At 34.6% G+C, this 27,563-nt stretch overlaps 3 protein-coding genes across 5 annotated transcripts; 1 reads left to right on the forward strand and 2 right to left on the reverse strand.

The window, feature by feature from the left end:
- The first annotated feature begins 238 nt into the window (after window positions 1–238).
- LOC140051282 (cytochrome c oxidase assembly protein COX18, mitochondrial-like) lies at window positions 239–4,482 on the forward strand. Of its 2 annotated transcripts, none has more exons than XM_072096440.1 (5): window positions 239–351; window positions 1,576–2,135; window positions 2,809–2,959; window positions 3,331–3,563; window positions 4,179–4,482. In XM_072096440.1, exons 2-5 carry the CDS (start codon window positions 1,620–1,622, stop codon window positions 4,365–4,367), a joined length of 1,089 nt encoding a protein of 362 aa, XP_071952541.1. In that variant the 5' UTR covers window positions 239–351; window positions 1,576–1,619; the 3' UTR covers window positions 4,368–4,482. The 2 variants fall into 2 exon arrangements, with proteins under 2 accessions (XP_071952541.1, XP_071952543.1); XM_072096442.1 differs by having other exon boundaries at window positions 258–351; window positions 1,884–2,135.
- On the reverse strand, window positions 4,424–18,290 carry LOC140051281 (dolichyl pyrophosphate Man9GlcNAc2 alpha-1,3-glucosyltransferase-like). The gene is made up of 12 exons (XM_072096439.1): window positions 18,141–18,290; window positions 15,335–15,419; window positions 14,765–14,854; window positions 14,424–14,512; window positions 14,099–14,252; window positions 13,247–13,429; window positions 13,024–13,159; window positions 12,416–12,586; window positions 11,757–11,827; window positions 11,102–11,170; window positions 5,723–5,852; window positions 4,424–5,371 (listed from the first exon to the last, which is right to left on the reverse strand). The coding sequence occupies exons 1-12, from the start codon at window positions 18,244–18,246 to the stop codon at window positions 5,198–5,200; spliced, it is 1,458 nt and encodes a 485-aa protein (XP_071952540.1). The 5' UTR covers window positions 18,247–18,290; the 3' UTR covers window positions 4,424–5,197.
- A 108-nt stretch (window positions 18,291–18,398) lies between these two features.
- On the reverse strand, window positions 18,399–27,553 carry LOC140051022 (poly(ADP-ribose) glycohydrolase-like). Of its 2 annotated transcripts, none has more exons than XM_072096088.1 (17): window positions 27,465–27,553; window positions 27,068–27,183; window positions 26,648–26,744; window positions 26,282–26,512; window positions 25,705–25,876; window positions 25,246–25,365; window positions 24,455–24,538; window positions 24,042–24,209; window positions 23,352–23,512; window positions 22,827–22,915; window positions 22,412–22,548; window positions 22,127–22,274; window positions 21,687–21,765; window positions 21,292–21,400; window positions 20,812–20,917; window positions 20,461–20,589; window positions 18,399–19,982 (listed from the first exon to the last, which is right to left on the reverse strand). In XM_072096088.1, exons 2-17 carry the CDS (start codon window positions 27,156–27,158, stop codon window positions 19,849–19,851), a joined length of 2,055 nt encoding a protein of 684 aa, XP_071952189.1. In that variant the 5' UTR covers window positions 27,159–27,183; window positions 27,465–27,553; the 3' UTR covers window positions 18,399–19,848. The 2 variants fall into 2 exon arrangements, with proteins under 2 accessions (XP_071952189.1, XP_071952190.1); XM_072096089.1 differs by having other exon boundaries at window positions 27,068–27,202; window positions 27,465–27,552.
- Window positions 27,554–27,563: the final 10 nt, after the last annotated feature.

The following is a 27,563-nucleotide window of genomic DNA, read 5'->3' on the forward strand; positions in this document are numbered from 1 at the left end:
AGGCAGGCAATAGGCAGGCAAGATCTTATTAAATTATCATTAATTATCTATATATTTATTATCCCTTCAAAACAAAAATTACAAGTGCAATTTCCCGATACCTAGACGTCTATATTATTATTCTCAAACTGTCTTACCTCAGTTTAATCATGGAGCTATAAAATTAGCTCCATGGTTTAATAATAACCCGAAACACAGCAGTTGACTCATTAGGCGCGCCATAGCTGCGACCAGGTGTTGTTGTGTTGTTGTTTTATGCAGCGCATGTGTGAATCGCCAGTTCTAATTCCAGGTGGTTTAGAGGATACTGTGTAGTATTTAGCAGATTTCGAACTACTAAAGATCACGCATGTATGTACAGTGTGTTTTATTAAGCAAAAATAATAGCTAGGCTTAGAGTGTGCCAAGAAGCACGGGTCTAGGCTAGGCTATCGATTGTGTCAGATTCGTGTGGACGATCGGGCTACACTTGACTTTAGTCTTTGTTGTGGACGTTTTGGCCCCACTTGAGGATGTTCGGGTCTCTAGGCCTAGCCTAATAAATTTGCAATTTACGAGAAGATTTATTATAATTATTAGTGTGAAATTATGTTTGTTAAACTGGCCCTAGGCATTAAACATATTTGCCTATGCCATAGTATGCAATAGGCTCCTGAATCTAGGATTTGAGTGGGAGAAACGTGTAGGTTTTTCAGTTTTAAAATAAATGTTGTCCCGTCCTGAGCACTCCTGTCATCCACCATATGCAAATGAACATAAATATGCAAATTAGCTAAACAAATTTTTCACGATATCTCCTAAACGAATAGCCCATTTGTTACAATTTTTTGTGGCAAATCCTATGTTTTTATACCTACTATTACTAAATAATTATGATGGACTCATTTAAAGCATTTCCAGTGAAAATCAGGTGAAAACGCAATTTAAGTCATGCGTGAGTGATTTTTGTCCAAAAATTCACTTTTTTTCTTACAATTTAGGTTCTAGATAGCAGGGTTTATTTTGGGAGTGGCAATGCTATTTTTACCTACTCTCTCAGCCTATCAATAGTAGAGACTGAGGAATGTAGATCTTTGGAAAAATTTTACTCAAAAAATACCACTTAATCATGGAGGTATAAAAATAGTATACCTCCATGACTTAATCATATTAAAAAAAAAAAATATTGTTGTCAAAAATAAGCTTGAGCCACCTCGGTTATGCAGTCCCTGGAATTATTGATCGCTGGCTTCTTGATAAGATTTAAGATCTGTTTTATACCACGACAATTAAATTTAATTTTGCGATTATTTTAAAAGTGAAAGGCTACCCCATGAGAGCTTTCATTAGGATACCTAAAAATAATGTTCTACAATAAAATGAAGAAAGTAGTATACAAATATTTATAATTTAACACGCATTCTTTCGTTGTATCAGTGTAACAATACAGTACGTAAAATGCGTGACGTGACAACAAAAGATGCCGTCTAAATGTGCCCCTGTTTTTCTGAAAATTCGTTTAAGGTTTATCAACTACTTGCTCTATCTATTTGAAATTGCTGAAAATTAAATATTTTAAACTTTGTTTTCTTACAGAGTACATACAGTACAATCAGAGAAAGTTTAGAATATCATTGTATATGATGATAAGGTCTTGTTCATCACATTTAATTCTACCAAGGTTCTTTTTGTTTAAAAACAATATTTCTAAATATGGAATAAAAGCTGCAAACATTTCTAGTCTTGTATCACAACATTCAATTGTATGCATCAGAAATGAATTTAAGCATACAAAACATTTATGCATATCAAATAGTTACATGGTTAAAAGGAGCAATTCATCAGAGGCTTCAAAAAGTGTATACGAACATATTTTATCTTCCAAACCAATTCATTTTGCTCAGAGTGTGTTAGAGTATGGGCATACAATCACAGGGCTTCCATGGTGGGCCAGTATTGCTGTGACAACAGTTGCGTTAAGAGCGTTGCTCACATTACCGCTTGCAATATATTCTCAAAAAATTCAAGTAAGGATAGAAAACTTGCATCCGGAGATTTTACACAATGCAAGGGTAATGTTCCAGCAGAGGTTTGCTTCACAAGCTACACAAGAAAAGTGGAATGAAGCAAAGATGAAGAAGGTCATAACTAAGATGGTAAGGTAATCAAATTAGATCACATTAATGTTGAGTTTATACAAAGTAAAGCTTACATCTTATCTTGTACTGTGTATTCATTTAAAAGCAACATCAAAATATCGGATTGTCTAATACAATTTATTGTTTCTAAACATATGCTGCATGACTAGAATAAGCATATTCGATACTATACTGTACATTGAAAAACCGGTTCCCGTCAGATCACCGAAGTTAAGCAACGTTGGGCCTGGTTAGAGCTTGGATGGGAGACTATCCCATTAGGCATTTGAAATCAGCACTGCTGACTCTTATGGCATTGGCATCCCCTGCATCTAGTATCTGCCTCAAATGTATTGGCTTATGCCTCTCCTCTGGTTAAGGTGGGCACTTGACGAGAGAAGCCCTTCGTCAATGTTGGGACCAACCAGAGGTGTTTTAAAACAGTCATGGCTTAGTCATCATTCAGATGAATGTAAGACTAACTGACATTGTCGATTACGACAGAAGTCGGCCATTATACTATACATTCAGTAATGTTCACATTAAGTTTCTATTGATTATTTGGGGGATGGGAGGGGAAAGCTGTTTGAGAGATTTTACACTCACATGGACCAATCTTAATGCATTTGATGCCTGTTTATTACTGCAAAAGTTTCTTTCTTAAATCATTTGATGTTTATTAAATCTTCAGATGAAGAATTCAGCAAAGCAGATATATGTTAGAGATAACTGTCATCCAGCTAAGGCTAGCATTATGATCTTAACTCAAATACCTCTGTGGATATCTGTCTCACTATCACTCAGAAACATGACAGGAGCTATTTCATCCAACTTTTATTTAGGTAAAGATAAAAAAAATGTGTTACAGTATTATTAAGAAAGGCATAGATTTAATATATAATACTGTACTTAAAATGGATGTTGTATGGTTGAACAATTTAAACAAATATATAATAGGCATGTACATACCATAAACAAGAAATAAGGGATACCCAGATCTTCTGAAACAAATACACTGTCTGTTCTATTTTTACATTTCAAGGGGTACACTAGGGGCTGATCCACCCGGCCTTTTATTACTGTATAACCTAATTGTTTAGCCCTTACCCTGCCTACAATATAATTAGAAAGAGATATTATATGTTTAAAAATTACTTTTGACACAATAAAGATGGTAGTGTACTAAGAATATTAATCATCTTCACTATTTCAGATCCAAACTGTGTTGTGCCTACATTATCTGATGGTGGTACATTGTGGTTTACAAATCTTGTGTTACCTGACCCATTATATATTTTACCTTTGGCTGTTGGACTGCTGAATTTAATCAACATTGAATTACAAACACTGAATGTTAGGGAAGGATCAAAGTTTCCAAAATTGGTTACAAATATGCTGCGAGGTCTTTCTATTATCATCATACCAATTGCAGCCTACATGCCTTCAGTAAGATTACTTATGTCAATCAATCAACTAATAAATATTACATGCTTTGTAATCATACTATAACGTATAGTTCAAATCACATGCACAGATTTCAATATTCTCGTGACAACTTTTAAATGTTTAAATACAAGTATGCATTCCATAGTATTAATATGCATCTGTCCATATTTGTGCTGGGTTTCCAATTATGGACGTTCCGTAGTACTGTACTTGAGAATTCTAGCAATGTGCCCATACCCAACACATATTAGTTTATAAGTACTGTATAATAATGCTGTCTCAATTCCATACCGATTGACCATAAAAGCTCATCTTGGAATACCTTGTCATATTTCTAGTATACAACACAGGCAAGAACTCGACTTTGTATATAGACCATTAGTCTGGGTTCCAGACTGAGTTTTGTCTTAATATTAATAAAAGATAAATATTTTGTCATATATGGCGTTTCATACGTATACATGATCTTGGAGACAAAAATCAAAATAAATAAATAAAGACAATGAATCCCGCAATGAATACAGACTTAGGGCAAGTCTAATAGACCATTAATTTGTTGTTTGATCTTTTTCTTTCCAAATTCATTTTTCACAAATTATTTTGATTTATTTTCAGGCAATTACCCTTTACTGGATGACATCTGCCAGCTACAGTGTTGCTCAGAATTTATTTCTTAAGCTACCGAAAGTTCGTCTCGCCTTGAATCTTGTTCCTAAAAGCACTATGAATGATGGTCAAATAAAAAATATAAGAACACTTATTAAAGATAAGTATTCTAGCTCCAAGACTAATAAGGTGAAGTGATCATGTAGATGCAAGTTTTCTAAAATTATGGAATGAATAAAACACATAAAGTACAGTACTTTTCAAATACAGTTTTATTGAATAAATCATGTATGGTTCCACCAAACTGTCCAGATAAAATCACGATTGTAAGCATTTGATAAATAGGCAAACTGCCTTAAAATGTCTTGACATGTTTTGAGAAATGCCTATAATACTAATAGGACAGGTTGTATGTAAATGAGGAAGTAATTAGCATGTTGAAACACCAAGGAATGTAGACAACAAACAATCATATGGCTAGCGTGGTGCCTATTAAAGTAATAATGTATACAACCAACATGATCTTTATGGAAAAAAATGCGTATCATTTTTTATTTAAAACATCCGGCTTTGTCCATACAGGAATAGTATTTTCAAGATGATCAGCAGTGCTTTTTTTTATTATTTTACAATCTGTTAAAGACATGTGTTGTGCTATATTAAAAGTTATATTTTAAAGCCCATCAATACACATCAAACATTCTGGAAATAAAATTCAATAAAATGTATTTTTTTTAAAAAGGATAATTAACTTGAACTCATTTTTCATTTGAATTTTTATCATCCTTCCTGGTGTTATTTAAAATAATGAAAATATTAAAGGAATTTGTTATCACAGTTCACCTATGGCAATTATTATTTTGGATTTTAATAGTAAAAAACATTATTATTACAATGTTCCTTCAATGAATATAAATCTTCATTTTTCGTTTTCAGACAAAATTAATTATTGGGTGTTAGAATGAATTTTATAAATTCTGCTATTGCTCATACAGTATGATGAACTAATTAATAACAGTTTCGAACTGTTAATCAGCCACACTTGTAAACTGTAGGTAATGACAATACACAAAAAACACCAAAAAATGAGCACACGAGTATGCTGATATAAGCAGTGGATAAATATCAGGATATCTTGCAGGCGGTGGTACAAGCAGATGGCTTATACACAGAATTGACATTCCAAGCATTGATAGCCAGAACTGTAAAAAAAGAATAATTATATAGATTTGTTAGAGGATGAAATGTCTGGGAATTCCTCCATGGGTAGACAAAACTCAACAAATGAAATATTCAAACATTTTACGAAAGCATGTTTAAACTATAGAGGGTGCTACAACATTTTGAAAATATATCAATACTGTATTTAAAAAAAAATATTTGCCTCAATAATAGTATAATAATAAAAAAAGATTTTTCAAGATTTATAACATTGGTTTTTAGTGGTTGCAAAAATGATCTTGGATAGCACCCCATTCCCAAAAATAAAACAAAAAAATACATCTAAGGTTCATAAAGAAAACCAAATTTTACGGCAAATGTTAAAAACTTACAATTATTTGTATATGTATTGTTTTCTTTAACTTCTGTGAATTGAGCAAGACATTTGAGGCCATTAAAAACAGAAGACATAATACTGTTGTGGAAAGGAACTGGCCATCTTTGATCAGTAGAGGAAACATACTGTACATGATATAGAAATAAAAATACATAATTTTATAAAAAATAATGAAATAAAGAAAAACCGATATTATTTTAGTAACATCATACAATGTCTAATCACGAATTACAGGAGAAAAACTAAAGCCATTCAGTCAACTACGACTTTGTAGCAGGACATTTAGCTTAATTTTGGAATTATTCAATCAATCATGTTATAAATCTGGTAGCTATAGCTAAGGAGGGTGTGCACTGAGCAGTATATATTGACTAGAAATTACAAATGTGAGTGGTGCGAGCAGATCTTTAGATATAGACCTACAAATGTCCTTGAATAAATATTTGAAGGTACAGATCTTAAGGGGATAGAGGGGAGAGATTTGCAATCTGTGCCCTACAAATAGCTGCCTGGGAAATTGATTTTTTAGTTCAAACATCACTAACGTGTATATTAAAAGTGGGATGTTTTGGCCTGAAAGTTGGACATCATTCAGCTGGAATGTTTCACATTGTGTAATGTAAAATTTGTTTCGGATGTTACCATTGTTATATGATGGCACCATATATTATGATGTCGCCCTCTATAGTATGTAGGATACCCATAAGGGAAGAGACCTCTAAAACATGGCTTCAGTATAGAAGACCTCACGAATGATTGTGATAACAATGATGTCGAATAACTAAAGAATAAAAGCATTGTGTTACTAGAAACGTCTCTCATGTATTTAAAGAATATTACATGGTGGCAACGGTAGGATTGAAATATATAATAAAGTCAATCGATAAGCTATACTAGGCTAGAAGAATAAATAGGCTAGCGTACACGCCGCCGCACGAATAGATTAGTAAAACGTGTTGTTGAGAGTACACACGTGCGGAGAGAACTGAATTTGATTTTGTATTCGGATAGCAGAAGGCAAAAAATAGCCCATACACATTTTGTTACCACTGTATACAACAACTGACAATATTAAAAAATTAATGTTGATCATGGCGAACCTAAATCAGCCAGAACCATTAAATATATCGACAGGCAACATATCAGAGAATTGGAAGAGATTCAAACAGAGATTTGAACTATATAACATTGCCAGTGGAATGTCACGAAAACCAAGTGAAACGCAAACGTCATTACTACTCCATACTATTGGGCAACAAGGCTTAGATGTATATAACGCATTTAAATTTGAAAATGAAGCTGAGAAGATGAGATTAAACACAATTATGCACAAATTTGAGGAATATTGCAACCCCAAGAAAAACATTACATTTGAACGACACACTTTCTTTTCACGAAACCAGATACCAGGTGAGAAGATAGACCAATATGTGACCGACCTAAAGAACAAGAGCAAGACATGTGAGTTTGGTGAAATTGAGAAATCCCTCATCAGGGATAGAATTGTTTGTGGACTATTGGACAATCAATTGCGTGAACGATTGCTTAGAGAAGATGATTTAAATTTAGATAAGTGCATGAAAATATGTAAGGCATCAGAAGCGTCGAGAAACTTAGGGAAAGAGCTCAAAGCTGATCACCAAGTAGCGGTAGATCAATTAGGTATGTCTAATAATTATAAACATGATAGAACCAAAAATAGAGATAAAAGTAAACCATGCTCAAGATGCACTAGATCACATGAATATGGTAAATGTCCAGCTTTTGGCATGTCCTGCAATAATTGTGGTAGGAAAAATCATTTTAGTAGAGCATGTAGGTCAAAACGTAATGACAAACAAAAGGGCAAATATATAAATGCACCTAACAGAAGTAAGAGAAACGTGCATGGTATAAACAAAAGCAATGATAGCGATTGCGACAGTGAAGATGAATCTAATATTACATTTGAAGCAATTAAAATAAGCCAGATAAACGCTAAAGATGGTGACACAGAAGTGTTCACAAATGTCAAAATTGAAATAAACCGTAACAAACCAACTTTCCTGAAAGTAAAAGTAGATACAGGTGCAGAGGGTAATATATTACCACTGAGAATGTATAGAGCTATGTTTCCTAAAAACATGAGCAATAATGTACCTAATGATAGATATGTTAACAAATCTAATGTAAAAGTCACAGCGTATAACGGAGCACAAATCAAACATTATGGTTACATACACATCCCATGTTACTTCAATAACTTACACACAAATGCAAAGTTTTATATTGCAGAGGTACAGGGACCAGCTATAATGGGACTACCGACGCTAAAGACTCTGAAGATAATACAGATAAACTGTGCAGTCGAAGTAAATGACAAAATCAAGGATGTAGAGGACATAAAAAGACTCTATCCAGACAGATTTGAAGGCATTGGCAAGTTTGAGGGTACGTACAAAATAGTTATAGACGAAACGGTACCACCTGTCATACACGCACCAAGGTCATGTCCATTAGCGATAAAAAATGACATAAAGGCTGAGTTGGATGAAATGATGAGATTAAATGTCATACAGAAAGTAGAGAAACCAGTGGATTGGGTTTCAAGTTTGGCCTACTCACAGAAACCAAATGGGAGATGGCGGATATGTTTAGATCCTAAGGACTTAAACAAAGCTATAAAACGCACATACCATCACACACCAACCCTAGATGAGATAACACATAAATTTAGTGGGGCAAAGTTTTTCTCTAAACTAGATGCACGACATGGATATTGGTCCATAAGACTTGACAAAGAATCCAGTTATCTTACCACATTTAACACTCCAGGGTTTGGAAGATTCAGATTCCTAAGATTACCATTTGGACTGAATGTCAGCCAAGACGTTTTTCAACATAAGATGGATCAAATATTGGAGAAATGCATCGGAGCCACAGGCATCGCAGATGACGTTGCTGTATTTGGGAAAACAGAAGAAGAACATGATCGAAACTTAATGGACCTGATGGAAACCGCTAGAGAATATGGGCTTGTATTCAATGCAGAGAAATGTGAAATAAAGCGACCGCAAATAAATTTCTTTGGTATGATATATGATAAAGATGGAGTACATGCTGACCCAAAGCGCATTGAAGCCATCAGCAAAATAAAACCACCAACGAATGTTAAAGAGTTACAAAGTTTCCTAGGCATCGCCACGTATATGAGTCCCTTCTGTCCCAAGCTGTCAGACAAAACAGCACCCCTCCGAGAACTTCTGAAAAAAGATAATGTATTTGAATGGAATGGCTCACAACAAAAAGCATTCGAAGAGATAAAGTCAACAATATGTAACCAGACAACACTGACCTATTTCCAACCTAACAAAAAGTTGAAACTACAAGTGGATGCATCCCTGATTGGAGTGGGAGCAGCACTCATACAAGACGAAAAAGTTGTTGCGTTTACATCAAAGGCATTAACAGAAGCGGAACAAAGATATGCGAACATTGAAAGAGAACTACTGGCGGTAGTGTACGCAGTAGAGAAGTTCCACACATATGTGTATGGAAACTCATTCATTGTGGAATCAGACCACAAACCGTTAGAGATGATCCAACTAAAAAATCTAATGTGTGCACCACCAAGACTACAAAGACTACTAATGAGACTACAAGGATATGATCTGACAATCAAGTATAAACCAGGCAAAGAAATGGTCCTGGCAGATGCCATGTCTAGATTAAACCCTATAAATGACAGCCAAATTGAAGAAGAAGTAAAGATACAACTGTCATATTTCTCAGAGTCCAAAGAAGAAGAAATAAGGCAGAAGACCAAGGAAGACCCAACTCTCATAAAATTGGAAAGTATAATACAGCAAGGCTGGCCAGACAAACTAAAATCTGTACATAAGACAATAAGACCATACTTCCCATACAGGGATGAACTCACAACAGAGAACGGAATAATACTAAAGGGTAACAGAGTAGTGATCCCAGAAGTCATGAGACAGGACATCCTAAAACAACTACACACATCCCACTTAGGCATAACCAAGTGTCAACTGATGGCTAAAACATCAATCCATTGGCCCAGTATTAATGAGGAAATAGAAAACATGATAAAGGCATGCCCATCATGCCAACAACACAAACACAAACAACAACATGAACCAATGTTGAAGAGAAAAATCCCTACCAAAGAATGGGAAATACTCGCAGCTGACCTATTCTACATAAATAGAGTAGAATACCTCCTAATAGCAGATTATTACACCAAATATCCAATCATAAGAAAACTACCGGCAGACCAATCAAACAGTGAAACAGTTATATCGATAATAAAAAATGTCTTCTCAGAGTTTGGGATGGTTCAAGAATTGATTACCGACAACGGACCAACAGTGAACAATTCAAACAGTTTAGCAAAGATTGGAAATTCATACACACAACCACAAGTCCTCACCACCATGAAGGAAATGGATTCATCGAACGAATGGTTCAAACAGTAAAGTCAACCATCATCAAAGCTCAGCACAACAACACAGATGTTGATAAAGCTTTACTATACATGCGAGCAACTCCAGTCGACTCAAAACTTGCCTCACCCGGAATGATGATATTTCACAGAGGACTAAAAACAGAACTTCCAACAAACAATGAAAAAATGCCAACCAGAAAAGAAATAAGAAATCGACTAAAAAACCGACAAGACAAACAGAAACAATATCATGATGAAAATACAAAACCACTTCAACCAATAAAGAGAGGAGAAAGCGTGAGAATCAGACACTCTGACAAAAACCCACAGTGGTCCCCAGCGAAGATACTAAACAAAACAAGTCCACATTCGTACAGAGTACTGACAGAAAACCAGAAAACACTAAGAAGAAACCGAACACACATCCGCAAAACAAACGAACACTTTACACACATAATACTAGAAACACCACTTACTCATTACAAGACTATAGAACACAAACCATCATCATGCTCTAGCAGTGGCAGAAAAATTAAGAAACCAAATAGATTAGATTTGTAAATAAAACTTATAATTGTTTTATTATGATTGTAATATGATTGATAAATGAGACCCACAGTTTAATTATATTTGTACACCATTATGAGTAATTAAAGAAGAGGGATGTTTAATATGATGGCACCATATATTATGATGTCGCCCTCTATAGTATGTAGGATACCCATAAGGGAAGAGACCTCTAAAACATGGCTTCAGTATAGAAGACCTCACGAATGATTGTGATAACAATGATGTCGAATAACTAAAGAATAAAAGCATTGTGTTACTAGAAACGTCTCTCATGTATTTAAAGAATATTACACCATTTTCTCAAATCAAATATCAGATTAATACTCTGATAAAATGTTAACAAAAAATATTCATTACCTTAGTACTGATGTCAATAGAAACCAGGTACATTCAAAAGGTTTTTCTTGTAACAAAAGGCAGACCGGTCTAAACAAAAGCAGATATTAAAATATATCAATAGACAAATCCCGTGAGAGCCAGACATTTTGTGGGATAATTAACCTATTAATTTCTGGAACTTATTTGATGTCAAAAATGGTGATTATTATTATATTCTAATATGTATTTTATATTGTTTACAATTCAATCATTGGACAAGGTATTGAATTGAAATTTATATTTATACTGGGTAACCTCTTCAGTCAAAGACTGGTCTCCCAGAGGGCCCAGTTGGTGATCAGTGGCTGTGATGTACTAATACACCGGGGTAACCCCCTACTCGTCTCGAAAGATGTACTAGGTTCTTTAAAGTGCACACGAGCTAGATGTGTACACTGGACCTACGGTTTATAGTCCTTATCCGAGAAGACTCGTTCTACCACCAGAACCATGGAGTGAGTGAGCCTCGAACCCCTGCCGATGTTATGGCTACGTAATTACGGTTCCACTGTCTTAACCGCTCGGTTAATCTTCAATTTTTTAAATAAAATGTGCCGTATTCAGGCCAAAGACTATGTATTATTGCAATCATGGGATTTATACATGCCTCTCATGTATTAAGAATTATACTTACAGGGTAACCAACAAAATTGATTTTTCATGTACTTGAAATGAAAACAGGAAAAATGCTAATGAAGAATTTATCTGAAATATAAGGTTAGATAACATGAAAACACATTTTTCGGTGGTTTAGAGGTATTTTCAAATGTACTTAGTATGAAGTACAAATTACGTCAGAGTAGGGCAAACATCTGACCAATTACTCAACTCCCTGACTCCACAGTAGTTTAATACAATTACAACTCTGTTGGTGCAGTACCCGCTGCTTACTTAGGCTCGAATCTAACCACTAGCCATCAGCGCAAGCTCGGTAGTCTAGAGGTATGAACGCCAGTCTAGTGATCTGGAGGTCGTGGGTTTGAGTCCCACACGAGAATTACTTACAAATTTTTTCGCAAGTATTCTCAAATGTACTTAGTATGAAGTACAAATTATGTCAGAGTACGGAAAACATCTGACCAATTAAAACACAGTTTCCTACACATTTTTGTATATATTTTTTTCTTGCTGATCATGTCATTTGATTGAATTAAAACAATTATTATTTTTGTCAAAGACAGCATAAATGGTTATCCTAGAATTAAACTTCTCTAATTTCTGTTGTTTAATGTAAGAAAAATGTATTGTCGATTGTTATTGTACTGTACTAGTATAAAAGGGCTTATGACTTACTAGTGCTAATCTAAAGCAGCGGATTGTTGGTTTAAAAAGTAGATGAATTGCTGATGGTAATAATGCTAACAAGGTTGAAGCCAAAGCTATCTTTATTACTACATCTTGTGAAAGCCTTTCTCTTGTTCTTATTATAGGTTCTATAGAGCACCAAACATTTGCAACTTTATCCTACAAAACAAAATAATTGAAATCATTGCACAAAATTGGTTTGAAAAGATTAGTAACAGGACAGGTATATTATGCAATCTGGGACATATTTATACCACTTGCCAGATAGTGTGCGTTAAGGCATACATTGGTCAAGCAAAATGAAATTAGTTTGTGTTGTATGGAGGTTAATTTCAACTAAACCCCACTCTACTGCTCACACCAATGGGACCTGACCCTGACGGAACAGAAAGGGTACATTTACAAAATACAGTGGTAAATGCGCCAAATGATACATTTCTTCAATAGTATGGAGGTGATTTGGTAGAACTAAGCTGCATATCACTATGGCAGGCCTGACTATGGTCATAGGTCACGTGGTTTGTACCTTAAGACTACATTTATGTAAAGAGTTTTATTAACAATTGTCAACATCTTAGCAAATAACTGAATCTTGCCTCATAAAGCCCTCTTGCAAATGGGAAGAGACGATGTAATACTTGCAGAACAGATTCAACACTAGTCAAGAATGGCAGCCAACAAATAAGAAACGACACAACCACAACTAATCCAATTTTTATTAGTTTCCATATTCTGTAAGTAAACACATGTTATAGTGTTTTTGGAAGATGTGTTACTAATAATACAAGCGTATCTCATATACTGCATCTAGTTCCTTACCTATTCTCGTCAGACCCCCAGAAACATCTTCCAAGTAGGTAACAGAAGAATGGCATAGCATGATATAACTCCATTTGTTTGTAATTCAGTGCTAAAACAAATAATATTGACCCCCAAAGATCATGGTTCGTTGACAGTGCAATGGTTGCCAGTAATGCAAATCCAAGACTTGCATTGTTATATCTGTATACAACTGTGTAAGGAAAATATTTTGGCATATTTTTCCTCAACCTCCAGCATAGTGGTTATTCAGTGTATTTTAAAATGGTACTACTGTACTTTGTAAACACAGACCTCCCACTCCCAATCACTACTTTTTCGACCACGAGAACAAAAATCTCCTTTGCTTTAGCTTTTCATGAGGTAGGCCTAGCCTAGTGCACATTGTTACCCTACTGTTTATATTAATTTGCAAATATTCGGCGATGAACGAACTTGTTTATTTAAAAAAACGATGAACAGCATGCAACAATGCCGGCCCAAAGAATGCCTTGCATAAGGTTTTGTTATCGCAAATAGCGTGCGCGATGCATGGTGGGAAGGGTTTGGGAGCAATAGCGCCTGCGAAACTCCTGCGAATTGACTTTTTGAACTTGGGACCCCTGTAAACATTTTAGTCCTGGTGATGTTGCATGTTCAAAAAGTCAACCTGTAGTGCTAAGGCCAAAGTCTGGATATTCTCATTATTTATCCTTGTCATTTGGTTAATTTTGTAATCAAAACTGTGCTTAAATTTACTTTGGTTTGTTATTATTCATATTCCTTTGTTCTATATCTATTTATGTTATAAATTGCTCAAGCAGCTTAGTGAATTCAGTTGTCTAAATAAGTCATTTCATTTCAAAAGGATACTGAAAATGTCCGTGATCAATAACAATGAGTCCTGGGTACAATAGTATGATCATTGCAACCCTCAACCAATCAAAACTGAATATTTTCTTAGAACTTTCGAACCAGCAAAAAAGGAGGACAGCTGGTATATACAGAAGAACATCTATTGCAAGGACTACAGAAGCAAATATAATCAGTAACTATCTCAAACATAAATATTACAGCATATTGTGATTTTGCTATGAATAGATATTTATGTAACATTCTTGGGAATTGGCTTTGTTTATACACTCGTTGCTTTCAAAATTGTGAATGTGTAACTTTTAATTTGTGTTTAATCTTTTACCTGAATACCTCATAAAAAGTTTGTGTTCATAACTTTCATAACCATGAGAGCTATCAAGCTCTACCCAGTCTGCATTTAGAAAGGATGACCTAACAAAAATAGAATGGTATCATATTTAAAAAATAATATAAAAAGCAAATATATTTAGAGATCATTTTTTTACAAGTGGAACAAGAAGAAAAATCAACAATACTTTTTTTTTGGTCAAATTTTCCTCTAATACATTTCTACATGAGTTATAAATACCATTTTATAAATACAATATATTCAGAAATTGCTTTATACAGTAGGCAAGAAATAAACAGAAATGGTAATTTGGAAAAGGCCAAAAATAAACTTACACTTTTCCACAAATCCAACTGTGGTATGCTGTTAATGGTGGATAGTCTAAACCCCAATACTCGAGATTATTACCTGTTCCATTCGTGTACCTAAAATATGAATATGTATACATGTACAGTATAGATGAGTATAGTGTCACAAACAACATGCATACATTGTACTCAGAATGTGCCTAGTTCTACTTAAAGGTCCTGGTCGGTTCATTGTGAAGAGGCCGGAGGAAAATCCATTGAGGCAAGCGCACATCCAGTGTTACGAAGATAGATTCAATGACTACATAGTAGGGCCGAAGCCAGGACAAAGCAGATGAGGCGATTGCCACCGCACCCCAATTCCCCAGCTCAGATCGTCATATTATATATTAATATTTATATTTAAAGCATCTTTGCATAATAATTGTTAAGAATAAACGTTTTGTCAGAAATGGTTTGTTTTGGATAGGTGAGCCGGAATAGGGTTCGCTATAGTTAAAGGGGAGGCGGCCAGGGATTGCTGTAAAAGGGGGATTGACCTGAGACCTGGTTCTCAATAATCAGGCACTCAGCTTAATGCTTGTGTACAGTACATACCATTGACCAATTGGAAGGTTGGTAGTAACTTCCATCCAATGTCTTTGGGCTTCATAATCTCCAAACATTGGTGGTTTTCCAGCACCTGTTACAAAATATATGGTTACTATTATTTTTTTTTTTTTAAATTAATAAAGGCTACTTGTTTAAAGATGGATGAATTGTATCGCTGAAAAAAAATTTCCTAAAATTTTAATTTTAACATTTTATTTTAATTAAGTCCCATAGTTATTCACTTTTTTTTCCTACAGAAGTGATTAACTTTATAAAAAACTATTAACACTAAAACTTTATTTACTAAAACCTTTAGTTTATAAAGTCTGATTCAGTTAATGTTTTTTTAATATAAAGTGGCAACCAGAATTAAAGGTTAAACTCAGTTAACATCAGCTGTTCTCTAAGGGCAAGTATCACCCATCGTATCCGGATATTCACCCCCTGGACATTTACCACCCGGAAAACTACCCCCCGGACAACCACCACCTGGACCACTACCCCCTTAGGACAACTACCCCTTTAGGACAACTACCCCTTTAGGACAACTACCCCCCGGACAAATACCCCCCTGGACAAATACCCCCCCCTGGAACAACTACCCCCTAGGAACAACTACCCCCTAGGAACAACTACCCCCTAGGAACAACTACCCCCTAGGAACAACTACCCCCTACGGACAATTACCCCCCCCCCCCGGACAATTACCCCCCCCCCCCCCGGACAATTACCCCCCGGACAATTACCACCCGGACAATTACCACCCGGACAATTACCACCCGGACAATTACCACCCGGACAATTACCCCCCGGACAATTACCCCCCGGACAATTACCCCCCGGACAATTACCCCCCGGACAATTACCCCCCGGACAATTACCCCCCCGGACAATTACCCCCCGGACAACTACCTCTGACACATTACTCCCCGTAGGACAACTACTTCCTGGACAATACTCCGAGGGCAAATAATCTTTTAGGACAACTACCTCCGTAGGACAACTAACCCCTGGACAACTACCCCCCGGACAATTACCCCCTAGGAACAATTACCCCCTAGGAACAATTACCCCCTAGGAACAATTACCCCCTGACAATTACCCCCCCCCCCCCCCCTGGTAATTACCCCGCGGACAACTACCTCTGCCACAATACTCCCCGTAGGAGAACTACCTCCTGGACCTGGACAATACTCCGAGGGAAAATAATCTTTTAGGACAACTACCACCCAGAAAACTATCCCTTTACAACAACTACCCCCGGACGGACAACTACCACCCGGACCATTCAACAACCTGACTCTGCAACAGTGTATAATAGGAATTAATAACTATATTTTAATTCGTTACTTTGACGAATTACTATTCATTATTGTAAACAAAAGTAAAAGATTGAACATAAATATAGCCTGGTTTAAACTGAAGATTGTCACACATGATCATAGGATAGTCGAACGTATTACTATTATATAGTACTCCCTGTATTTACTGTAAAGACTGGGTTCGCTAATAATAATAATAATTTTTGCGTCAGGACAATGCTTCGATAACCACTGGTCTTAAAAGAATTAATTTTTGTCTCAAATTTGTCATATATGTATTTTTGTACACTTGAAGAATAATATCACTTTTGATATTTGACCTCAATGTTCACTCACCGAATAAACGGCGATCTTTAAATAAAATTCCCCTCAAATAAACGGCAATCATGTCACTCCCATGAAACATCATATGGAATTAATAATCGGTGTCTATTTCCATTAGATTATACCCCCTCCCATTGAATAAACAACTTTCTTCCAATAAATGTCCACCTAAAAAATAAACAGCCCAGGCCGTTTTGTCAATAAATACGGTACTTTAAATCTAGCACATCTAGGGTCTAGCGTGCTGTTAAACAGAATAATCGGTTAAAAACGGGTGTTTCGAAACTAGAGACCCGAGACCAGAGACCCAATACGAAAAGGGAGACCTAAATATACGAAAAGGGAGAACCACGTACGAAAAGGGAGACCCCACTATACAAAAAGGGAGACCCCACTATATACGCGAAAAGGGAGACCCTAATATACGAAAAGGGAGACCTAAATATACGAAAAGGGAGACCCAAATATACGAAAAGGGAGACCCAAATATACAAAATGGGAGACCCAAATATACGAAAAGGGAGACCCACTATAAGAAAAGGGAGACCCCACTATACGAAAAGAGAGACCACACTATACGAAAAGGGAGACCCTAATATACGAAAAGGGAGACCCAAATATAGGTCTCCCTTTTCGTATTGGATCTCATGTCAGGTCTCTGGTCTCGGGTCTCTAGTTTCAAAACACCCGTTAAAAACAGATGATTTCATTTTTACAGAAACCGGTCCTATATATTTGTCTACTTTTGGATTGGGGTGGGGGGGGGGGGGGTAGTTGACCGGGGGTTAGTTGACCTGGGGGTAGTTATCCTAAGGGGGTAGTTGTTCCGGGGGTAGTTGTCCCGGGGGTAGTTGTCCGGGGGGTTGTTATCCGGGGGGTAGTTGTCCTAAGGGGGTAGTTGTCCGGGTGGTAAACATCCGGGGGGTAACTGTCTAGGGGGTAGGTGTCCTAGAACCATCACCCATCCATCATATGAGGCATTTTGGCCTTGTTGGCGCACCATGAATAGGGTACATTACCGATATAGGCATGATGCAGTATGCACTGTGGGAACCAGGCGCGGCGACTCGGAGCGCGTAAGCTAGGCCATGTCTAGTTCGCGTTTAGGTCCTAATTAAGCCAACAAGAGGCCTAGGCCCTAATGTCTAAAGACATCGTGAACATACCAGAGTATGGATTTAAACTAACTGACCAACGAACTACAACTGCTACGAGGACGACGACACATATTTGCATCCACTGGTTACTCACAACACGGCTAATTTTCCCCATTTTTAATTAGGAAAAATGCCGGGTTCTCCCAGCAGCTCGATCCCTTTCTCACGTGTCAACTTTTTGTATGGAAGGCAAACAACGCACAAATAAGCAATAAGCCCAGAGAGCTTTATACAATTTTTTGATTGAATAGGCAATTTTTATGTCACATAATGTTTTGATAACAAATTAAAAAAAAAACAATAATACCATATAAAAGAGTAATTTAAATTTTTTTAAATACACAGGAAGGTAAGCAAAATCATTTTTTGTTGTGGAAAAAGTGAATACTGTACTTTATATTTCAGTAAATTAAAAATAGTGTTTTTTTAGATGCCTGTATGTATTTTATAAAATTAATATCACACAGTCACATTTCACGTATACAATGTTTTATTTCATCAATCTTCTAACGAAGACTGCACTATACACATTTTGTGAGTGAAGTTTACTTCCCCTTGGTGGTGAAGGATGTGGTAATTTTTAGTCATTCCAGTGCATTTCAAATTATTTATTATTTTATTTTTTATGTTCCCGGGAATATCTCATTGATATTGTATCCGTTTCATATTTGTATGTTTATGAAGACACAGTTTCTTAGCGAGTGCCACTCATGTAAAGGTGTAGTTTCAATAAATAAATATATTATTACACTTTGATGATAAAAAATGCATAGCCCAATTTTTTTTTTTTACCATTCGCACACAATACTTATTTACCTATATTACCTCTTAGAATTTTACACAATAAATAAAATATTAAACTTGTAGGCGATTGACTTTCCAGCCATAGCAGAAATCAGAGGCCTAATAAAATTAACGCAGTTTCACTGGATCTAGCTAAACAATTTTCCTACATTCATTGCGACACAGTTCTTATTCATCAGGAACTTTTATGATATAAAATTACCTGGCCTTTTAAAAATTACTTTTTTTTCATGCATAATTATGTCCATAACACGGTAAATTTTTTCTTTTTTAACTTTAACAAGGAACTTTCTTCATGTAGCCTATCACTTAAATCCCTTCTTACTGGACACATAGTTGAGCCCATGTGGGTATGTCAAAAGGCAACCTGTATGTCAGTGTATGTATGCATGTGAACCTTCAAGACTATAGTTATCCATGCTTCAATCAAAATTTGTATGTACATACAATGTACATATGTTCTACTACCTCTTTGTATAGATGAACACCATGAATTATTCACAATAACCAAATTGAGTTTTTAGTAGATATTCATCACAGCTTAATACTTTTAAATAAATACACTGTCTTTTAAATAAATAATCAGTCTTATACAGTTCCTATCAAATATCAAAGTATTTATCAAAGTTATAAACATTACAATATAAAATTCTAATTCTTCCTTTCCAACATTTCATTGACTAAAATGTATCTATTTTCGTATGGTATACTTTGCATTCGAGTCTACATTATTATTATAAATTGTTGGTATGATTTTAACACTATTTCTCTTCCTGTAAATTGGATAATACAGTTCTTATTCATGTGTGTATAACGGTACATGTGGTGGAGGAACTCCTCTTACAGCACACATGATAGCTGTCATATTGACAAATACTATTTTCTTGTTGGTCATCATTATTCACTGTACCAATCACGTATTTGAAGCATTTTGATCTTCTTCATCTGTTGATTCGTTGTACTTAGTGTAGAACTGATATATGTAATCATACAGGCTGAGAGACTGTCCACTTTTACTGTATTGTTGAAGCACATTTAACAGAGATCCTAAGGAATACCAAAATTTAAGATTGAAATGTTATCGTGATGATAATTTATTACTGAAATATCATAACTAACAAGTAGTAGTATAAGGGACCAGAATAACATGTACTCAATTCTGTATAACAAAAATACAGATTGCATTTCCTCTAGATTGTTAGCCTAGTATAAACCTTTGAGCTGTGCTTGAAGGCTAAGATTAAATTTAGGCCTAAATCACCACTAACTTTTTGGGAAGGCTAACATTTTTTATGTCACCTAGGATGTCTGTCTTCACTAAACAGCAAACCTATCGAAAACCATTTAAAGCTCTGCCGACACTATCAAACTAGTGTGATGTGCCCAAATATGGTAGTGATATGCCCAAATATGGTAGTGATATAACATCATCATCATCATGTATGTATCACATGAAGTTTGATAGTGTGGACAACTTCAAGGCTTAAGGTTTGGTTGTGAAAGTAACGATAATGCAACCACTTACTGACTGTAACTTCGTGACGTATTAAGAATGCGTGGATATTGTGCAAGTCACTACATAGACTTGCATCATTAAACGTAAAATAGGCCATGTCTCTCTGGCATTCAGCTGCAGCCATTAATTGCAAAAGAGCTATAAGTGCAAAACAAATAATTCAGGTATTAACTCAGTTGATTTTCTACTAGGAAAACCTAAGAAACTCCCTGCATAATTGCTATACAGTGCCATGAATTACTGATGAATACAATAACCATGATTTTTGTTTAAAACAATTTAATTATAGCTACTTTTTATAAGAAACATGTCTTAATATGGAATTGAATGTTTACTGTACTATGCATAGACTTTGTTTACCTTTGAGCCTAGGGTCCCCTCCAAAAGCACCACATCCCCAGTTACCAGTAGCAATAGCTGATCTGTTTACGACCGGTGTCATACTGTCATTAAAACCACAATAAGCCTATAAGAGAAGCCATAAGATTGTTAAAGACGTCACTGTTATGTAGTGGTAATGTAGCTACAATTTTGGCAATTAAATGTGGTTATGCCTGTAGATTTGATCGATTTGCGCAAAACAGAATTGCGGACGCAATCTGCATTGACTATTTGGTTTCAAATTGCGCCCATGTTTTACACCAATTAAACATTATTTTCTGAATTACTAAATAATTTTAATAATTGATTTGATACAATACATTACTTAACAATCATCATAGCTACATATTCCCATATTTGTATATAATTTAAGCCTGGTACTGTTCAGCTCTATGGACAATTTTTAGGTACGTTACATTGATTGGTAAGCAAGCATATCTTATGGTACAAATTTCTTACTTTATTCATTTCTCTAGTAAGCAGAGCAGGCCTATACTGATTGCCTTTGGAGTGAAATCTTAATGCATCCATTGCTACAATCTCTGTGTAGCGGCGTCCCCATTCATCTCTGTCGAAAAAAGATAAAATTATGTAGAATGAATTTTAAAGAAGGTTCGTTATCTTTGAAAAAGTTTAAAACACAACAAAATATTTATGTGGGCCGGGATTAGTAGATAAAAAAATTAAAACATGACAGAAATTGAAATTAATTATACTTTCTACGTAATCACTTTCATAATATTAATATTAAATTGTTTCTAAAGAAATTTAAATAGATTTTTAACTCTTTCACAGAACATCTTGACTGTTATTATCGGGATGACCAATTTTAGTGTTTTAAAAGAGTTAAGTACCTTGGAGTGTTATCAACATGATTTCCGTTCCATTCAAAGGTATTAGCATATCCTTTATAATCACTAAATCGTTCAGGACCTAGTGTGAAGAAACACAAATGATACTTATAGGAAAATACAATTCAAGCAAAAAGACAAAATATATATTAAATTGAGACTCATCATACTTCCTCACTAGGTCACACATATACAATAACATTTACAATTTCAATATCACATCATCAAATCTCAATATTTCAATGAATATACAGTAATAGCATGAAAAAAGAGTACACAATCATAAATAAACCTGGTTTAGTCTCTAGCCAGACAGGTTACGCTAGCTAGCCTGTAAAATGTAATACAACCACCATCCTTACTAATCCATCTTCTTAAATTACTCTTTACCAGCAAAAAAATTGATATTCTGATATGATTCTGATATTAAATTCCATACACACCTGTAACTAGTAAGCATTCATTGTCATCTAAAACTTCTGTGAAAAGTCTTGATACTAGCAACTCTGGGCAAATTAAAAATCGAATCTCCTCTTGGACACTTCCATAACCCAGAACACCTCCACCCACAAATTTGTTAGCAAAATCCATCTGGATAAAACAACATAAATTGAAAAGAAAAGACTAGAGTTATATATATATATATATGAACATATCATACATTTCAATAGGTAACTGTCTTTGATTAAACTTGATATTTTGATTTGATTATTTTTCAATTACTGTACCTGAAGCATCCCTTTGCCTTGATCCTCAATGGTTCCATGTGTACTGACATGAAGATTGCAAAGTTTTCTATTACATCTAGTCCAATCAGGAAAATTACTTATTGCACAACGTCTAAATGTAATAGTACCAGTAGGCTCTGTCAAACAAATGATTTCGATTATCACATATTGTATGCCATATTTAACGGTTCTACTGAAGATTCAAATTGGAGTTCTGGTTTTAGGCCTAGCCTCCAGTCTTCTCATAATGATTCAAGAAGGCTAGCAGCAGATTATTTTAATGAAGTACTACAGTAGGTGTGTAATAACCAAATAATGAATTTTTGTATTATTGAATGGAGAGAAAATTAGATTCGTTGAAAGATTGATTATAATAAAATAATAAGAATTAAATAAGTAACAACAATAATCAAACCTTGACTTGTAACCCTTCGAAAGTAGTTTAAAATACATTTTAGTTTCTCTGCTTTGTTCTTCTTTTTACCAGAGGTTCCTTCAAATAATCTAAATTTAAAAACAACCACAAGTGACCAATTAAATTATGATAATGCTTATTAAATGCGGAATGTCTTTGAGAAAACTTGTTAATTCAATCGGTCATGTAGATTACTCTATCCGGAAGTTAAAACTAATACATTTAGAAACACATTCTGTATATAATCAAATTTATATTCAAATTAACTTTATAATAGAAATGTTAAGTGTACATACTGTAAAGAAAGATTTTATTTTTGCAATAAAGTTTCATCATATTGTACCTTTCATAGTTGTTTAATGGATGAGAAATACTATAAATTACTGTGTAAATTAAATACTAATCATTAATTGCTATGAAGTTCAAACTCCTTTCCAGTCTTAAATGTTTATAAACTGATTTTCATATATAGGTAAGTTTATTTTGTTATTGTGGCCAAAAATATTTGTATAAAAAGCATCTAACCTGTTGAAATTAATATCCGGATAACAGGAGTATTCAGATTTCTTCTGTTGAGTATTACGTCTTGGAAACGTACAGAAGAATGCATTAGCCAGCAGGCTAGCAACTTGTTTCTGAGTCATTGTAATTGCATGATTTTTCTTGCATTTCAAAAGAGGTGGACTCTATAAATACAATTTTTTTTTAAATCACTCAATTTGTATTTGGACAAAATTTACTCAAGGCTTTTAACAACATCATATGAAACTTTTAAGCAATAATAAGCAAATTTTGTTTCATGTTATATACATAGTTTTATTTGTATTACCATTATTTATTGTTGTTTAACTCTGGTTGTTGTTCATTGGTTCATTATTACTATCACCATTATATCATTTTTCATGAAAAAAAAAATTACTGTATATAAAATACAAAGAAGCAAGTAAATTAATAAATGAATTGAATGGTAAACTTTAATTCAACTAAAGTGTAGCATTTGGAAAAAAATATAATGATGTATCTTAGAATTAATACTTAATCAATTAAACTAACAACCAATTCAAATTCAAGTCAAAATTTATTGTCAAATACATGATTGAAATTTGTATTTCAAGGTTAGAAAACATGATTAAAATACAGTTACACGCATACACATACAAAAAACTAAACATTTATCAAACATCCTGACAAAAAAAAACCAATCCAATGATTTACCTGTGTACATATGTTTGGCAATTGTAATGCAAGATCTATTATAGCTGGCATTGTCGTTAGAAAGAAATGATCATGCTCACTCTCATCCAAAACATGACCAAAAAAACTATGCAGGCCCTGGAAATTCCACTTATTGCAATATCTGGCATTGTACTTTAATATAGCATTCTGTAGAAAAAAAGAATTGTTTTTTTAAATATATGTCTGTGTATATCCATTGTTTACTAGTTCAGGTTGTTTATGAACATAAATTACAGCAACTCTCCCAAAACACTGGTCTGTTGTTATGTATACAACAGTATGTAGTCATAACAAACTAAATCAAATTTGTTTGGTGTAAACTGACCTTTAGAATTCACTTTGCATTTGGGTACATTTTATATTGTGTTCACATTTATGTACATAGCACCTACCTCTAAATCAGATGAGTTTCTAATGCCTTGTTCCAGTGTGGTTTTAATTATGTCCCACCTACTAATTAAAACTTTTTGTCCATTCTAAGTTAAAAAAATAAAGATTTATAAAACTAAAATTTGAATACTGTAATTACTCATCAATTCAAAATGTAAGTGAAAGTAACAATTGATAAGTTTGTTTAATTGATAGCATGTTGATATAAAGTTTGCGGTACACCACGCATCTTAGTTCTGAAAAGATTTGTTGAGTTTCTCGACGTTTCAATCAATATGCTTTGATCGTCCTCAGGAGTTCATTCATTCATGTTGAAACATTCTCACTCCTGAGGACGATCAAAGCATATTGATCAAAACGTCGAGAAACTAAAAAATTCTTTTCAGAACTAAGATACGTGGTGTACCGCAAACTTTATATCAACATTTGATTTTGCCATGCAAGCCTGAAATATATTGATAGCATAATTATTAAAAGCAATAGTATCAACAAAAATATATTTTCAATCTGAAAAAAATACTAAAAGCTAATAAGTGGAGGTTCAAGTGGCAAAAGAAGGCTTTGTTAAGGTGTCCCATTGCCACCTCTCTACACACTAGTACATCGCTTAAGGGTCTTTCACACCGGCCTGTTCCGGCACGGTTTTGATCCGGCGAATCGAACATCAATGTTTCTATGTGCCAATCGATATACGTGTAGCCGCGTGAAAATGAAACATTGACGTTCGATTGGATTTTTCGGCGCCAGACAAAACCGTGCCTGAACAGGTGTGAAAGACCCTTAATACACCTACCTCATCCTGATAAGGATAAAGGTTTTCCTTTGAACATGGCATTCTCACAAAATCATTGCTCCAATGATCACAATATGCATCAGGATATGGACAAGGTACACGTCCGGACTGAATATGAGGCTGCAAAAACAAAATTGTTTAAATTTGCATTTATCATGGAGAAATTGCATTCTAAATGCAAACATAGATTCTTGCATTGAACTGTTGAGTTTGTTTGTTTGTTTTTTTTTTACCATATTTAATGAGGGTGATCCATCCAGCAATTGCTGATCATTAGGGACCCTCATAGGTTCACAAGACAAACATATACACAAGATGCTCTACATATAAACAAAGTCTTTGGAAGTTGTAATTTTGTCCTTAGAAAAAATCCTTACATGTGACAGGACCCTTCGAGTGGTTGGGCCATGGGTTTTGAAACAGAAGAATTGGTTCATAGTATGAGTTTCTATACCTTACCCTAAAGAGTATCGTGTGCTCAGAAGTTGGTGTGAGTTGTTTAGGCTTTCCATTACATACTGGTTTTCTGTTCAGAGCACTGTAAGGTACACCATAACTCTTTTCTCTGCTAAGTGATGGAACCTTTACATCTGAATCACTGACCTCACCCTGACTTGACTGTGGTTCTGAACTGAAGATTAAAAAGCGTTATGACGAAAAACAGAGCAAATATACAGTATAATAATTTAATTTTCAAATTTATTATCATTTCAGTTTTACTATTTCCCTTTCAACTCTTAATCAGGTTTTATTGACAATATATGACCACATTTACAGTATAGCTAAAGCTGCATTGATGTGGACAGTCACTTCAATAAAAAAAAAAAAGAAAATGTTTAATAATTTTTATGCAAAATAATGATACAGGAAGGTCAAATTGATTTTGATTGTTGGGAATATAAAAAGATGACCTATCATCAGTGAATGTTTATAAAGTCTGTTTGTTCTAACTTAATACACAGTAACCATTGTCTCATAATAAACATTCATCCAGTAATCATTAAGTAATGAGAAGTGTTAAAATATGATTAATTACTCTGAAAATAATGGTGGTGAGTCATCAAAGTCATATTGTAATGTAGGTGACGTTGAAAAATCAAGGGAAGTAGCAGCAGCAGCAGCTGAAGTAGATGGTTCATCAGGAGTCTGGTCTACTGCTATGGATTCAACATTGGATGACAATTTATGGCACCCACTACCACTAGAGGTTCCTTGTTTATTGCATCTTTTTTCAATTTCTTTGCTTATTTCTCCAGAATTACAATTCCTATAAGAAAATATACGTTCTTCCTGATTATTTTCCAAAACGTTACATGGAAGTTTATTTCTAAAGAATTTACAATCAATGGGATATGATAACAAATCTAGAAAAAAAAATGTTTAGATCATTAAAACTGTTTACCTGTTTTCTGCTGCTTCAGCTAACAGTTTTCTCTGTTGCCTTTTAAAATCACTGTCAGTACTTGAATTGAAAAGCTCATTTAAAACTTCTTCTTCAACTTTGATTTAAAAAAATAAAAACATTAATAGTCCAAATTTAAACTCAGTCAATTCTACCAAAACCAACAAAGGTTGTCAATTGTATGATTGGGTAAATTATAACAAACATAAATAGATTCTTTTAGTAAGTCAAATGATATTTTTAAAATGTTATTTTTCACTCTAATGACGGGGACACGAAAATTACACAAACATAAATCTGTCAAAAACACGTTTCTCTACCAATCCTGTTCTAGTATAGGCTATGTAATATACATTTTTTTGTTAGTGAATACAATTGCTTAAATTACACCTCATGGACTTGAATTGCAGTTAAACATACATAATTGCTTTTTTTGACGTTCACTGGGATTACGAAACATATCTGAAAGTGTAGATTGCTTTAACCGTTTTCTCTTTGGTGCTTTGCTCATTTCTTCTTGAAACCCATTCCAACTTCTGCAAAGAAATAGGCTTACTATAGAAAAAAAAACAGAAAAAAAGTTTCCAAAAGTGGGCCGAATCGTCTAAACTTAGGGCCGAATCGTCTCCGAATCCAATGTATGTCATTAATATGCATTAGGTTAGGCCTAGGCTATATCCTAGTAGACTAGTAGGGCCTAGGCCTAGCATAGTTTATAAGGAACTTAACTTAAACAAATCTGTTAATTTACAATATACTACAATGAACAAATTATGCCTATTTAATTCAACATTAGTTATATGCTTATCATCAGTACCTATCTTCTTTACATCAATTAAAATAACTCATTGACCGCGACTTTAGACTCCTTCACAAGGAAAAGCTTTAGTGGTGGTGAGTGTGTGACGACGACGTG

The sequence above is a fragment of the Antedon mediterranea genome, chromosome 6, assembly GCF_964355755.1.
Source record: "Antedon mediterranea chromosome 6, ecAntMedi1.1, whole genome shotgun sequence".
Lineage (NCBI taxonomy): Eukaryota > Metazoa > Echinodermata > Crinoidea > Comatulida > Antedonidae > Antedon > Antedon mediterranea.

Coding starts and splice junctions, on each gene's coding strand:
- LOC140051281 (XM_072096439.1), bottom strand. CDS start 18,246: ATGGGGAAAATTAGCCGTGTTGTGAGTAACCAGTGGATGCAAATATGT. Junction 15,420..18,140: donor TAGTTTAAATCCATACTCTG/GTATGTTCACGA, acceptor ATTTTGTAACAG/GTGCTGGAAAACCACCAATG. Junction 5,372..5,722: donor CAATACATATACAAATAATT/GTAAGTTTTTAA, acceptor CTTTTTTTACAG/TTCTGGCTATCAATGCTTGG.
- LOC140051282 (XM_072096440.1), top strand. CDS start 1,620: ATGATGATAAGGTCTTGTTCATCACATTTAATTCTACCAAGGTTCTTT. Junction 2,136..2,808: donor AGAAGGTCATAACTAAGATG/GTAAGGTAATCA, acceptor TTAAATCTTCAG/ATGAAGAATTCAGCAAAGCA. Junction 3,564..4,178: donor TTGCAGCCTACATGCCTTCA/GTAAGATTACTT, acceptor ATTTATTTTCAG/GCAATTACCCTTTACTGGAT.
- LOC140051022 (XM_072096088.1), bottom strand. CDS start 27,158: ATGAGCAAAGCACCAAAGAGAAAACGGTTAAAGCAATCTACACTTTCA. Junction 26,513..26,647: donor GCTGAAGCAGCAGAAAACAG/GTAAACAGTTTT, acceptor ATTTTCTTATAG/GAATTGTAATTCTGGAGAAA. Junction 24,210..24,454: donor GAAACTCATCTGATTTAGAG/GTAGGTGCTATG, acceptor TTTTTTCTACAG/AATGCTATATTAAAGTACAA.